Below are 14,466 nucleotides of genomic sequence, written 5' to 3' on the forward strand. Positions count from 1 at the left end.
AGCCGCTGAAAAGGACGTTCGCCCGTAAACGCGTCTCCCCGTGTCTTCCAGCAAAATTCGTTTCCGGTTTCCTCGCTGATAAATCGCGAAGGACGCGATCATGGACGGCGGCCATTCCCCCGTCCCGCCACGGCGATTCTCTCAAAAAGCTGCGATACGAGCAGCGTTTTCATCATCCGATGGAACTTTTCTGCGGGCTCGTCGCATCATATCGGGATTAATTAGCCAAGCTCCACTGCCGTCATCGAGTGGAAAATTTTGAAAGCCACCTTTGAATTAATTTCGAACGACGTTTCGCAATTTTCGCTGATGCTTCAAAGAGCATTAAAATTTCATGTTACGTTGAAAGCACAGCAACGCCAGAAATCCACTTTTGGTCATTCATAAAGGAGGATAACGCATAAACAGCTGAATGCTTAGCTCGGGTCGGTCTACGAAGAGAAGCGAGTTGCGTTCCTGTTATAAGCGTAATTGCTGTGTATCCTGATGGTTATCTCTTCGGATTATACGCGCCTGTATGACATTTCGTTGTGACGTGGGCGAATTAATTTCGCTGACAAATATTTGAGTCGAGAGAACTAATAATCCTCCGGACCAGTTGCTTTCGTTAATTGCCATCCTTCAATCAGTCAGTTTCCCAAATGGACTCAATGTCATATGAGAAAATCCATTCTTCTCAATCAACTCTTTTTTATGATACACGTAATTACACACCGGTCCCTTTTTTAATTAAGAAATGAAATCATCACTTTAGCAGAATTATACCGTCGCATGCATGTTGCATCGCTTTCTTGCACCGTTTCGCTTGTCGTTGAGCTTTGCCTTCAGTTGTTTATCGGATGTAGGGCTTACCTACCTTGGTTCGCGATGGATTACTTTTTTAACGGAATATGTACTTTGGAGCGAGTTTTTAACAGTAGCGGACGCGACAGTGGGACTCTTTAATCCCGGTCGGACCCGCGTGTCGTGGCACGGTTAACAACCGGTCATAATTCACGGAAGAATTTTCCGCGTAAATAATAGTCCGCGTTAAAGCTCCTCCGTTGTTTATAAAACATTCTGCATACATTACGGCCGGGATATTTCGTTCTGTTAAAAAACGGAAGGAAGGAAGTAAGCACGCCGACGGCCCGTCCCTCCCCGTACACGCCGTGTACACTGCCGCCCCACGTGCGAGCCGGTGCGCTAATAAAATTGAAATTTATACTTTCTGTTCATTTCTTGTTCGCGCAACGTGTAATGGCTGCCGGCCGGTGCAGCGCGGCGGCCGGTTGTTTTTGACACCGGGCGTAACGAATTTAATTATTTTTATCGCGGCCAGCCAATTTAATCCTCTACCGCAACGGCCCGGTGAAGTCGCACGCTGGTCGCGCCGTATTTTCATTATGCACGGCTTTTAACTTGCCCGAACTCGTCAAACACCTGGCAACGGAACTAATTTATTCCACATGAAACTCGTTTTCAAACGAAATAGGACGTCGCAGTGATTCAATTAATGATTACGCATGAATCAACAATGGAGAAGTTTAAAGCAGGATAAGAGCTGCATAAATAGATTACATATATGTATAGTGCTTTTGGCAAAACGGTTTGACGAACTCGCCCTTTTATGAGTCGAGTTCTTATTTCGTTTCAGGCACTCTATACAAATAAATGCCTCGACTGTTGAAATCGGTAAAGGAGATCGCGTTTGCCGTCCGATAAGCAAATATCAACGTACGGCATGCAATTTTCGTTTTCGCAGACCGTTTCATAACGACGCGGCACGTACGTTTCACTTTTCCTCGAGTTCAAGCTTCCGCGTGCAACGCGACGCGACGGGGGTCGCACGCGTTTTCACGGCACGCCGGTAACGCCCAGAACGTGACGCCGGAATTCTCTCTGGGGGCTCGTTCACCTCTGAATTCCTACGCGAGTATACATATATACATATACGCATCGTGGAGTGTGATACTCCTTTTTGTAGTTAGTTAACAGACGGAAAATTATCGTCAACTGGCTACATTGTTAAAGTTATCGCACTAATTATAATTCACGAGATACGGACTTATAGTAATCGCGGTTTTCAATGCACCTGAGATAGCAATATTATCTAGACGCGCTAAATATATGACGTATTATAGTTAGGACAGCTATTCGAAAAAACGCGACGCTTCATATGCGCTGAGCTAATAGCCTCGACATTTGCGTCCTGCTCGTTGCAAATGCACATCGCCACAAGGAAACTCATTGTCAGCGAAACAGTTTCGACTCGAGCTGTCCTTTCATTTTACCCGATTCAACGGAGCGAACGCGCTTTTCCCATTTTCCTACGCGCCGTTCCCTCATTTGCATCGGCGAGTTGCCCGTTGCACTTCTCCGCGCGTATTTTCTTTCCACCGCGTAGATCAAACAAGCTTGCCTCAATCAAGTTTGCCTATTTATTTGTCGCGTTTCGTGCGGACGGAAAATTAGCTTCTAATCAAAACGTTTGCCGAAGAAACGGGCGGATCGTTTCACTTTGTCAATCACCTCGAACCTCGTCGTATCTTACGCCGAGTACACGTGTATCGGGTTTCAATCAAGCGTCTACCGACGATCACCTACCTGCGTGTACTGGTGTCTTATCAAAGATCAATAATCCAACGTTTAATCTGACACGGAATTGGAACAAGCTCGCGTAACTACTTTCCTAAGTATTCAGATTTATTATCGGAATTCCTCTAAGAACAGTTACAATTCCATGTATATCCTTCATTTAGGCGTGCCGGGGGTTTCGATGTTCAAGATCTTCGGTTGAATCTTCAAATGTTTCGCGGGAAGTTGCTCCGTAGATGGTCGAAGTGTTTCGTGACACGCGCTCGTACCCAAGAACGGAATCAGCAGTTCGATGGGCAACGGGAAGATGATAGTAGAATTCTTCTCGGCAGATATACTACTCAGAGTTTGCAGATAACGTAACTACGATCACACATCGAATAATTAATTTTATTATCCTAAACTCTGAGCTGTTAATGGCAATGGTGATAGATTGTGGATTTCTAGAAGACGCACATTGATGTGCATAAAGTATGGAGATTACGTGTAATGCATAAAAATTTATAGAATAACAAAAGTAATTTTAAAAGCAAGGAATATGATGGAAAGGGTGAAAATGTACAGTTTAGAAGAATATAAATATGCGAACACTATTTCACATTTCTAAATAAGAATTCGCAATATAATAATATATCAAGCTTGAAATGCAGTTATCAATGATAAAGGCGTTCACGCATTTTGCATCTACAGCGAATGTTTTCGAATTCGTGTGTCCGACGTAAAGAGAAAATTTAATTAAACCAGACAAGGTAATTAATAAAGAGAGTGCTACGTTGTGAGAAAGGAACAGGCTATGCGGTTGGTCGACGTATGGTTTAATGCAAGTACAAAGATATCTTTGAGGTTCACGAAGAAGCGTTACCTGAAGAGCAGCCGGACTCATGGAAATGACGTCGCTGGCCTCTTTCAACGCTCGGGATGCCAACATTTCTCCTTCCGCTGCAATCACTTTGGCCCGAGCCTCCCTTGTGGCTTCTGCTTCTGTGGCCATGGCTCGTTGCAGCTGCACCGGAAGTCGAACGTCCTTTCTGAATCAGGAACATCCGGTACCGTTACGTTTCATCAGGTCCGTGTGTCTACCTGTCCGCGCGCTATGCCAGTTACAAATCATTTCATGGAACGCGTCAGCTTATTTCTATTAGAAGTCTATTGTATCGATTAATCTGTAAAGCACATTGTACTATTTCGATTAATCGATGTATAAAGCAGATTTAGTGATAACATCTGATGTTCTTAAGGATGTATAGGCTATATGTATACTTAAACAATGCTAGCATGTTAAATTTGTTATTATAGATTCCTATTATTATTAAAAAGCTAGAATTATAGTGATTTCAAATTTTTCATANATAACAAATTCTATCAATTTTTATTGTTTAAAAACCAATTGAACGTTAACAAGTAATCTCTTTTCATCCAAAATCATTGTTCCTTCGTCGTCTGATTTCTTTTTGATTATAGAAAATGCGTTTTTTTAAGGTACATAATCTTTTGGGATTGACTGTATAGCCAATGCATCCTTAAATTCAAACAGGAAACTGCTACATCGTTATTTTGACAAATAATCTATTCTGCATTTCATTATTTCTTGTTTCATATATTTTTCACTCTACGATGAACCCGTCTTTCAAGAAGGAATCGTTCTCAGTTCGGATGATCAAACAGTTGAATGAATTCGAATTAGTAAGTATCTGAACGAAGAAGTACGAAGATGGGAGAAAGGATGGACGCGTTAATCCCCGCGATATCGTTTAAATTGCAACTGCGCGGGATCCGGAATCCAGAAGTAGAGAAATTCGAGAATTTTACATCGTTAAACCTTTCCTTAATAGGGAAAGTTAAATCCGTTCGCATTCGGCCCGTTCGTTAGCCGGAGCAATAATAATTTTACCTAGCGGGGCCTTAAATTTTCGCGTTGGTAAAGGATTGACGCCCCGGGCAGTTTCGAAATTTCAAATTATCGTTGCTGTTTGTACACCGATACTCCACGCCGAGTTGCACTGCGTTTTCCTCCGTTTTGTGTATCGCTGGTCTGCCGGATAACAATGACACAACTGTTCGTCGTTAGCAAATTATCGATTTACGAAGGTCAACATGTTCTTCTAAAATTGATAATGTTTCGCTGTATTAATTTACGATACTCTGGAATCGATTGTGCATAGAACAACATAGAATAACGTGTTTTGTTTGACCAATATAAGCTTATACATTATTGAATCATTAAAGTATCTAGTCATAAAGTATACAAGCTGTTTCTGTAATTTAACTGCAAACTGGGACAACTCGTCAATAAATATGCAGATGACAAAGAGGAATGTAAATGGCTTGCAATCCTTGTGTTCTTATAATTCTTTTACAAAGGGTGGAAGCTGTTCTCTGTAGTCAGTGCGCGACGAGTTTCCTATGCAAAGAAGGGTGCGTAGTTACGTGAACATGCATAAATGAAGAGGTTCTTTACTCTCATAACGCAGGCTTCCAAACACAAGAGATATTCTACTACATATGTATGTACGTACGTATCACAGAGCAAGATTTGGCAAATTTTACTTTAAATAACTAAAGATTTAACATCAACCGTAATGGTTTTATCTCGTCGTGTATAAATTTGTCAGCCAGATTAATTTGCATATTTTCTCGGGGTTTTTGAACAATTCCATGCGAAACTTCACGAGCTGTGCAAGAATCGTGAGCGTTTTTCGTATTTTTACTATTCACCCGCTCTAATATAGGCGCAAGAATTGTTGGCGGTACGCATTCTAAATGATCGAAGGGAGTAACGTCGGACGTCTATTTATGCTGCCGTCAACTGTACAGCGGAATGGGAAAGTGCATTTTGGCAGCGCACATACGCCATATAAAATATCGTCACGGTCCCCGTATATTCGGGTTAGCGTTTCGCGACGGTATCTTGTTGTTTTAAAAATGGTGGTCGTCATGGCGAATATGGAAAAACATAAGAAGTAGCCAAAGTGCATTTTTATTCTGCGACTGTCGTCTGTGAGCCTAAGAAACGACGTAAAACCGCCGTTCTAAATTCATATTGATGGACAAAACGAAGTTTGCATCGCAGAGTACAACTTCAAGTTTACAGTCCGCATTTTTTCACGTTCTCTCTTGTCCGGCTTTCGAATAATAATAAAGATAGGAATCGATAAAGTTACTGGATCTACTTTCGTATTCTGGCAAATTCAAGTTTGAACAGCAGCTTTCTTTCTGTTTAAACTATCAATGAAAATATATTCGCGACGCAGTCCGGTTGAACATCTGCCACATTTGAAACACTTCCAAGTACACTTTCGAACGAGCTTCGATATCGTCCTCGTCTCGGCGATCGTTACGTTACGGGAAACGGTAGACTTAAAAGACGATTCGAAACGATTCCAACTCGATCGAGCTTCTGAGCCAGTTCTCTTTGATTATGGCGTACAGAGGACAGAGGATTACGGATATTTTCGCAATATTCTAAGCGATATCAACACAAGGCCATTGTACAAGTCGAATGATTCCATTGAAGGCTGTCGATGCACGCGTCTCGATCGATGCCATACATCACCGGCGCCCGTGGATCGCGCAAGCTCAATGGACCGCGATACACTTTCGCCTCCGCACGTAACCGCGACGCGACGATGATAAGCTCTCCTTTCCGCGCGCGACGAACGATATTTATCGCCGGCTTATACATCAACCATTCAATTCGCTGGTCCCTTGCGATGATCGATCGTTACGCCATTCTTCTTCACGCCGGTTGACTTTCGATTGTATTTAACCCGATTTTTATGCCCGCTCGGCTATTCTTCATTCGAACGCTGCTATCTTCGTAAACGCGAATCGTGTCTCGTTGAACGTCGACGTGACGGATGACCGAACGCTTATTTGAAAACTTCGATAAACTATTATTCACATGTTATTGATGAAGAAACTATTCACGTTACAATTCTTCGAATGATAAATGATTTTAAGAATCTAATAATGGTTTTCTCGAAAATGTTTAGTTCTATAGATTGGGGGAAAGTTTCGATAAACTAAAATGTGTCGCCAATGAGAATAACTTCACGCAATGCGTTACTTCGCGTTGAAAGGAAGACAGATTTCGAGGGTGATTTTGTCAGTACTTACATTTCAACGCGTTCAACCTTGACGCCCCAAGGGTCTGTGGCCTCATCTAGGGACGTTTGCATAGTGTGCGAGATATTTTCACGTTCGGAAAGAACTTCGGCCAAATTTCTCGTTCCCAACACAGTTCTCAACGTACTGGCGGCCAGCAATCGCGTAGAATGACTGAAACAACAAGAATTCGCGTGCACTCGATAAACATCAGAATTTTACTCCATACGGCTTTGTGTAAACCTTGTTCCGTATGAAATCTAGGTGTAGAAAATTGGCACGTTTTATAATAATTAGTAGCAGGTAGAATTTTGTCAAATTGCGTGTCGGCAAGCCATAAATGCGCATACAAATTTAATTATATATTTAAGTCGTCGTCATCTTTGTCATAACTGAACATCGGTTGGGTGAGGTCCAGTTAATTAAACGTCGGCCGACTGTCAGGTGGGTGGTTTAAAAATTTGCTAATGTAGACGGGAACGTGGCGTTGGTCAGCGCAGAAACCGCTGATGAATCCGATTTTTATGAAAACATTTTTATCCTCCGGTATCTGGTTCCCATTTATGAATGAAATTAGTTTCAAATTCTCTTGTAGACTCAATTGCTATCATTTTTGCGTTGCTTAACCAGAGTTCAAGATGTGCATTTCAATAATAATAAGCAGTCATCAGAAATATATCAGAAATATATTTTTAACATATTCAATGTGTTAGTGAAAGAGTTGTTAAAAATAAGTATGATTCTTAAATTGAAAAGCTATAGAGATCGATCTAATTATCAAGATTATCACGCGAGTGTGTGTAACACATACAACTCTTATGTAATTAATCAGACCAGGCGGCCTAAGTAATTTTTTACGCTCTCGCGAATTCCTCGAGTGGTCATCTCTTGAATTTTCTTTCGATCCATCATCGTCCATTGGGTGATTCTCGAGGAATCTCGTGCACCCTCATTCGTGCCGATGATGTGCACTAATTAAAATTTTAGAAAACTGTATCTACGTTAATTAACCCGGTTGCTCAAAGAATTCTACGTAATTTTCAAAAATTTGTTCGTAAATCTCGGCATTAGCCCAAAGGACTTGCGTTTTTTGGTCTCAGTCGGAAAATATATGGAGGGAATAATTTTTGTTTAATTATAAAATCTCCATAAAGTTGGAGTCTAGTTTAGGTTTCCACTTTTCAGCATTAATTTGGACCGACTCGCGTTACTTGTCACGGACATCGGGGAAAATGTTAACGACGTAAAGAAGTGGTAGACGGGTGATCATTTAATAGCTAATTTTGTACGCGGAAATTTTCGGTGGAAATTCACGTCCGAGCGGTCTTCCATCCAAACGAACTTTCAATCCGGCGGGACGGCGCCACGGAAAAAATTGCTTGACGATGTCGCGTCTCCTACTGGCGCATCATTTCTCGCGTCTCGACTAAAAAACGTCGCCAGTCATTTCCGTCCCTCTTCTCTCCATTTCTGTCCTGCTTTTAATTATCTCCCTTATAATAGTAAATCATGGTAGCTCTCCTTGCTAAATAATTATATTATCTATCTATGACCTATAGTATTTCGTTCTCAATTTATACGGTACATCGTCAACAATTTGCAAATTCATTTTTATGTAATAATAATAATAATAACCGTGAATAGTAATAAACGTAATAAATGAGGAACGTTGGAACCGGTTTCATGTACATAGTTACGAATCTGCCGTTTGGTGAATTAACGCAGGACGACTCGTAAACCCGCAATATACATACCTCCGAGTCGCAGTTTGATTCAGTCAATGGGAACTATGCGATACGCGTACCAACCTGTAATTGGCTATCTTGACGACAGCATTCAGCGGCTCCTTTATGCGGTAATAGACGACAGCGTCGACACTAACGGTTACGGAATCCTTGGTGAGCACTTCCTGGGGCGGCACGTCGAACGAGACCGTGCGCAGGTCGACCCGTACGCAATTATCCACGCACGGCATCAGGAAGAACGTACCTGGTCCAAATGCGTAACGTAGGCTTCGTTTACTGTACATGCAGCGAATGTTTATCCATCTTTTTACGTGCATACAAATACAATTACCATTGCTTTGTTTCAATCACGTGCGTTCGAGCACATTATTCGAGCGCGAGTTAAACGCGTAATTATAGGCGAGTACTGGCATTCGTATTTGGAAATATTGATTGACACTATTCAGTCGGATACGAGAATGGGTTTTTAAGTGTGTAGAGAGTTCATATTCGTCAGATGAGTTAATAAACGTTTATTTCAAATGATATTTCCCATTAATTGTGTATTGTCAGTGAATGGTACTATGTTTTTTATATTGAAATGACAAATAGAAGAGTCTGAGCGTTTGTATACGAGTCGGTTGTACATGACAAAAAAGCATGAATATTCCCGTGCTGTCGCGAAACGAAATTAGGTTTTCACCTGGTCCGTAAGCGTCGCCCTTTAGCCTGCCCATTCTGAACACGACGGCCCTCTCGTATTCCTGGACGACCTTGAACGTGAAGCACAACGAGAAGGGTAGCGTAACGAGGACCAGCAAAAACGAGCCGACGGTCGCGACCATCTCGACGAATCTCGTCATCGCGCCGACCTTGTTTCCGTCGACGACCATCCCCGGCAACGTGGCCTCCTCTATTTTCCCAACAAACAGAAGAAAAAGGAAAAGAAAACAAGAAGCACCGCTTCGTCTCGTCTCGCGCCGCGTCGCCCACGTTCAAGGGAAATATTTTCGTAGCGAGCGCTCGGAAGCGGAATCGCTTTTCCTTCCTTTTTCCTTTTATCCCCGTACACTCCCCCTCGTAAGTCTTAAATAGATCACATTTCTGTTTACCGCTACGCTATTAGTAGAAGTAGAGGGTTGAAATTCAGAAAGAGGATTTGCTTTCTCTAAAATCTAAATCTAAATCTGTTTGTATCACTTGTCAACTTTGTCCGAAGTTATGAGTACGGTTGAACCCGTTCCGGGTGCATCGACCGAATAATTAATGGCCACTTGATCGGAGTGATTTGTCGTTGGTTATACGGTCGACGATTCTCTCTACGGTTTGGACGCGGGCTCCTTTTCGGTGGTAACGCGAGCAAAAGCAATCATGCAAAGGCCTCTCTGGCTAGCGACGTCGAGCGACGATCGTCCTCGGTAAATTGCGCGTGAAATGGAACGGCTGCCAGAAAAGTAATTCGTCCCCCTTACACCCGTCCAACGGGCTCTTTCTCATTAATTTCATCACACCCATTCCGCGTTCCCTTCATCTCCCCGATCACTTCAAAATTCACCGCTACTACCCATCTACGAACTGCAACGGGCCTTGTGTACCGTTCAACTATTTCACCCTCGAGCGCACTTCATGTTTTTGTTACGATGTAAAATCATATTGGATAATATTTGAAAACTTTGTATTATTTAATAAATCACGTTGGTCCTGAAAAGGTTAAACATGTGTGAATTCTGCTCGCTATAACGTGTATAATCTGTTGGTTTTAACTCATTCCAACCTGTTATCTATTAATAAAAAACGATTAGCTCTCAAGGGGACGAAAGCTGATAAAGGACAATTATACAAAATTCATTGAATGTTAAAAATAACAATTCCGATGGCTCGACGTTTGCTATTGAAATCAGAGCGCGTTCTATTTCCCGATCTGAAAATATTTTCCTCCGTAGATTTATCGGGATTACATTATGCATAAAGAAGAATATCATTCTCGACCAGTGGATTAATCGTTCGATTGGAGTGTCGGTGAACGATTCCAATTTATTCTTCGGCCAGTGGAAAATTCCAGCTGTCGCAGGTAGCTACACGCGAAAAGGGAACAAAAGAGCGGAGCGGAAAACAGAGTTTCATTTTTTCCGGTGTCCCGGCTTTCGTCCCCTTTCTTCTGCGTCCCGCGCGACGGGCATCAGAGAGAGATAGTAACTATCGAGTAACGTGTCTCACTGAACTCAACGAAGCACTCGACTCCACCGCTGTCGGTTTTCGCGCATCCGTAGCGTACCATAACGCGACAGATTCATCCGCCCTCCCCTTCGTTTCCCTTTTTTGTTTCTCCCTTTCCGTCCTTTTGATACGGGCACGAAACCGTACCAAATCCGAAATCACTTCCGGTCAGCTTTTATTTATCCTCGACTAGAAAGCCATCCCAGTCTTCTTTATTTTTTTTTTTTTCAAACCACTCGCACCTTGTCTGTTCCTTGTTCGAAGGGGTTACGAAACCTTTATGCCATACCTGGCAGCACAGATTCCATCGCGTTGGTTCCAATGCGAAGGAACTCGCGAGCCCGTCCACGGTGAAGGCGATCCGAGCACTAAACAGCGGCTAAAAGCTTCGCGAAGCTCCAGCCGTACGTGCCTGAAATGGAGAGGGCCCCGGTGCGTTATGCGTTAGATCGCCGGGTACCGACCACGAAATACCGAATTAACTGGTCATCGCGTGGAGAACGCGTGTTTCGCGTTTATGTACATAATGAGCAATTGCGTGGCGCGAATCGACGAAGCGCAGGGTAACCTTGCCGAGGTCTGGCCTTCATCAGCGCATCAACCCACGGCACCGCTTTTACCTATTTAAAAATATCAAACATGCTTAATCGTCTGACATGATAATTAATTAAAAAATGATCGAACGACTGCTTATATGTATATAATATTTTAATTATTATACTAAACGAGTGCGTTTTTATTCCAGGGTTTAATAATTAAGAGAAAGGGCCGTTAATCAACTTGTTCGAATTGTACTGAAAATTACAATCATTATCGAATTTCATTTGTTAAAATGGTTGAATCGTACGGTACGACTAATTTGCAATGATTTAACGAGAATCACGTGGAAACCGGGAAAATCGAAGCAAACTGGCAATTATGTATTTAACCGAAACATGAGGAAACGTCGTGATGCGTTTCGACTAATTTTAGCTAATTTGTACCGGGCCGGCGAACATTATTTCCATTTGATTATTCACGTGCGAGTTGCCACAGTTAACGATTATTATGACAATGGTGGGCGTTGATGATTGACAACCGAATCCGGGACAAACGAGCTTGCCCGTAAAATCGGTCGGGTTTCAAAGTCTTCTGTAGACCTGAAAGCGTGTGTACGAGCAAGCCAGAGAACAGCGATGGGAAGGGGAAAGCTTTCGGCTATAAATCTGTTGGCTGGCTTAATGCTCGCTCAGCCGGCATCCAACAAATTGTTTATACTCGTCGGTTGTTAATAACACTGCGGCAAGACTAAGGTAGACCGCGGGTAGTTACACGAAGAAAACGATCGTTTCTAAAAATAACAATTAAGATAACGCGACGCGATGGACCCGTTATTGCAACGTTGTATATCTTGATAACTCGTTTCGATTAGCTTTCTCAAATACGAAACAGTTATTATTTAATTATCTCGAATCTCAACCGCGATACAGGAAACCGCTCCTATTTGGCAAACATGGAACGGTCGTTGCAATCTAATATCAACGATTATTCTTAATTAGTGGCGCACTTGTCCTCTTCCGTTCGGGTTCTTTTTTTTTTTTTTCATTTAGTTCGGTTTCACACGCGTCGATGGAGTTTCCCTCTCTTTTTATACGCTTTAATTTACGAGCCTCGGTCAGCGTTGTTCGAATTTATCGAGCTATTTTTTACCTGGTCCCGGGCAGCGATAACTTTTTATGATACACGCCGCTGTACACGGTCACGAGGCCCATCTCCACTCGGCTGGCTTTTCGCTCGTTTCAATTAAAAACTAAAATTAAAAACTCGTTAGCCGAAACGGAACGGAACGACGTACCTGTGGGGGTCCTCCAGGGGATGCGGATCTGGCCTAGCTCGAGTATCGATTCGCGCGCCAGATGCTTTTTGATGTAACGCGCCACGCCGCTCGCCGCACCGCCGGCAAGTCGACAGGGAAATGCCGAACCGAACAAATTCCCGCTTATACACTCGTCGTGTAGGTTCACTGTTCGGCTCGCTGCTAATTAGAGTAATCATGTATTCATATCTGACCGACCGATTACTCCTCTTCCGACTAAAATACGAATTAAAAGAAAAACACGCTCGCTGAACGTATCCGATGGTCGTGATTGACGGCGCAACGTCAAATTAAAACGTTAATATTAATTTACAGAATTCGTGATGAATATGCGTTTAGTTGTTTCACTTGACACATACAATTTAGGCAATTTATTCGTGTGCATGCGTGTATTGATTACACGTATTGGTTTATTACTACTACTACTACTACTACTACTGCTTACTATTTTAATATTATTATCGTAACTAAAATTTGAATACATCGTATAAGTAAAACTGATTAATTTATTCGAGCAAACGGACGAATTGTGCTTGTGAAGGAAGAATCGATTCGACAGTTGCTTTATCGTAAGCTCGAAGATGCGAGGCCGTTAACATCAGGTGCGGCTCGTCGCCTTTACGTCGGGCCCATTAATAGTAATCAGCCATCGGATATACCAGTAAGCCGACGCTGCTTCTAATGACTAAGAAGCTACGCGCATCTAGATTACACGAGGATAATACCGTATTTGCTCGACGATAACCTGTTCCTGGGTGTGGCACACGCGATCATGGATATTACTCGCGGAGCGCGTGGAATCGACGGATCAACATTAGCCTGCGTTATTGTAGCGCGACGAGCGACTCATCGGTTCCAAGTTGCCTACGAAACGGTCTCTCATCGTTAACTTTATTAGACGGCATCTAGTAGTTCGTCGGTGGAATTTCGGTGCTGAGATGATTAACTACTCGGTGTCTCTAATTGATCGATGCGCGCAAGTTGTCGCCTGATGCTGATCGATCTCGAATCCGACGTAGCTTCTCCAGAACGTCGTCTGCCGGGAGTCGATTCGAGTTGGTGTCAATATCTGCACCAGGTAGCGTCGTCTGGCAATAAATAATCTAGCGGTTTCGCTTCCGAACCAATTATTCCAGATTGCATCTGGCGTAGTGCAAAGAGATTCCTCAGAAATTGTCAGGATTACGTTTAATAGTCGCTATACGCGTCGCAGACACCTTTGATTACAGGCAACCACGCGACTCTCGTTAAACGCAATTTGAACTTTGCAGCGCGAGTTGAACAAAGGACGTACAAATTTCGTTTATAAACTGCTTACCTATTTTATGGAAACATGTTTAAAGTGATCACACAAAATTATTTCCGCCCACTTTGACGACGACGTTGCCTGTCACTTTTTTTTCCATTGACCCTAGTAGCTTTCAACTCACACTGCCTGCATATGTATATCTTATTATTCCATCAAATTCCTGGGTATATGTTTTTATTATTTCGCGTTTTGCGAAAAATATTTTTCTGCTAATTAAGTACTTATATTGCTCCCGTTTGGGATCGTTGTTCATGAACTCCAGAATGCATGGCAGAGTAAGGGTAAGCTCTTATATATAAATATTTACTCGATACGTTAGCTTTGAATCCTTCGACGTGGAAAAGCCTGGCTTCATGAACGTGACGCTACTGTACATATATACGTAGGTGAGGCACGATCAAAAGTTTCGATGCGCCTCTATCGATCCGGAATTGTGCGCTACGGCAAGCAATTTTTGATGTCTAGCAGCATCATGGAAAAGAGAAATCTACTGGAAAAAAAAAACGCTTAGGTACCGCGATTACATTCATCCCGAGGACCATCGCCGTTAGTTGCTGCGACGTTAATTCAGTTCCGAAATCACACTCGACGGCTGAGTTTCTGCTGTCGAGCCGGAGTTGAACTTGCGCGATTGCTTCAGGGAACGCGGGACGTACATATACACCCGTCGCAAAGAATTA

General features: G+C 42.7%; 1 protein-coding gene across 5 annotated transcripts; it reads right to left on the reverse strand.

Moving 5' to 3' along the window:
- Nucleotides 1-2,677: 2,677 nt before the first annotated feature.
- Nucleotides 2,678-12,506, reverse strand: LOC108623046 (band 7 protein AGAP004871). 5 transcript variants are annotated; one of them, XM_026811945.1, is made up of 6 exons: nt 12,457-12,506; nt 9,109-9,318; nt 8,490-8,670; nt 6,694-6,855; nt 3,440-3,605; nt 2,678-2,940 (listed from the first exon to the last, which is right to left on the reverse strand). In XM_026811945.1, the coding sequence occupies exons 2-6, from the start codon at nt 9,296-9,298 to the stop codon at nt 2,734-2,736; spliced, it is 906 nt and encodes a 301-aa protein (XP_026667746.1). In that variant the 5' UTR covers nt 9,299-9,318; nt 12,457-12,506; the 3' UTR covers nt 2,678-2,733. The 5 variants fall into 5 exon arrangements, with proteins under 5 accessions (XP_026667746.1, XP_026667745.1, XP_026667744.1 ...); XM_026811944.1 differs by lacking the exon at nt 12,457-12,506 and adding an exon at nt 10,912-10,987; XM_026811943.1 differs by lacking the exon at nt 12,457-12,506 and adding an exon at nt 10,623-10,956.
- Nucleotides 12,507-14,466: the final 1,960 nt, after the last annotated feature.

The sequence above is a fragment of the Ceratina calcarata genome, unplaced genomic scaffold, assembly GCF_001652005.2.
Source record: "Ceratina calcarata isolate Rehan_Ccalc_2016 unplaced genomic scaffold, ASM165200v1 scaffold250.2, whole genome shotgun sequence".
Taxonomy (NCBI): Eukaryota; Metazoa; Arthropoda; class Insecta; order Hymenoptera; family Apidae; genus Ceratina; species Ceratina calcarata.

Bases quoted from the DNA above. Each gene is read 5' to 3' on its own strand.
- LOC108623046 (XM_026811943.1), bottom strand. From the start codon at position 10,683: ATGGTACGCTACGGATGCGCGAAAACCGACAGCGGTGGAGTCGAGTGC. The intron at 9,319-10,622 runs GTGAGACACGTT...TTGGGAAAATAG, and splicing joins CGAGTGCTTCGTTGAGTTCA to AGGAGGCCACGTTGCCGGGG. The intron at 6,856-8,489 runs GTTGGTACGCGT...TTGTTGTTTCAG, and splicing joins GTCAAGATAGCCAATTACAG to TCATTCTACGCGATTGCTGG.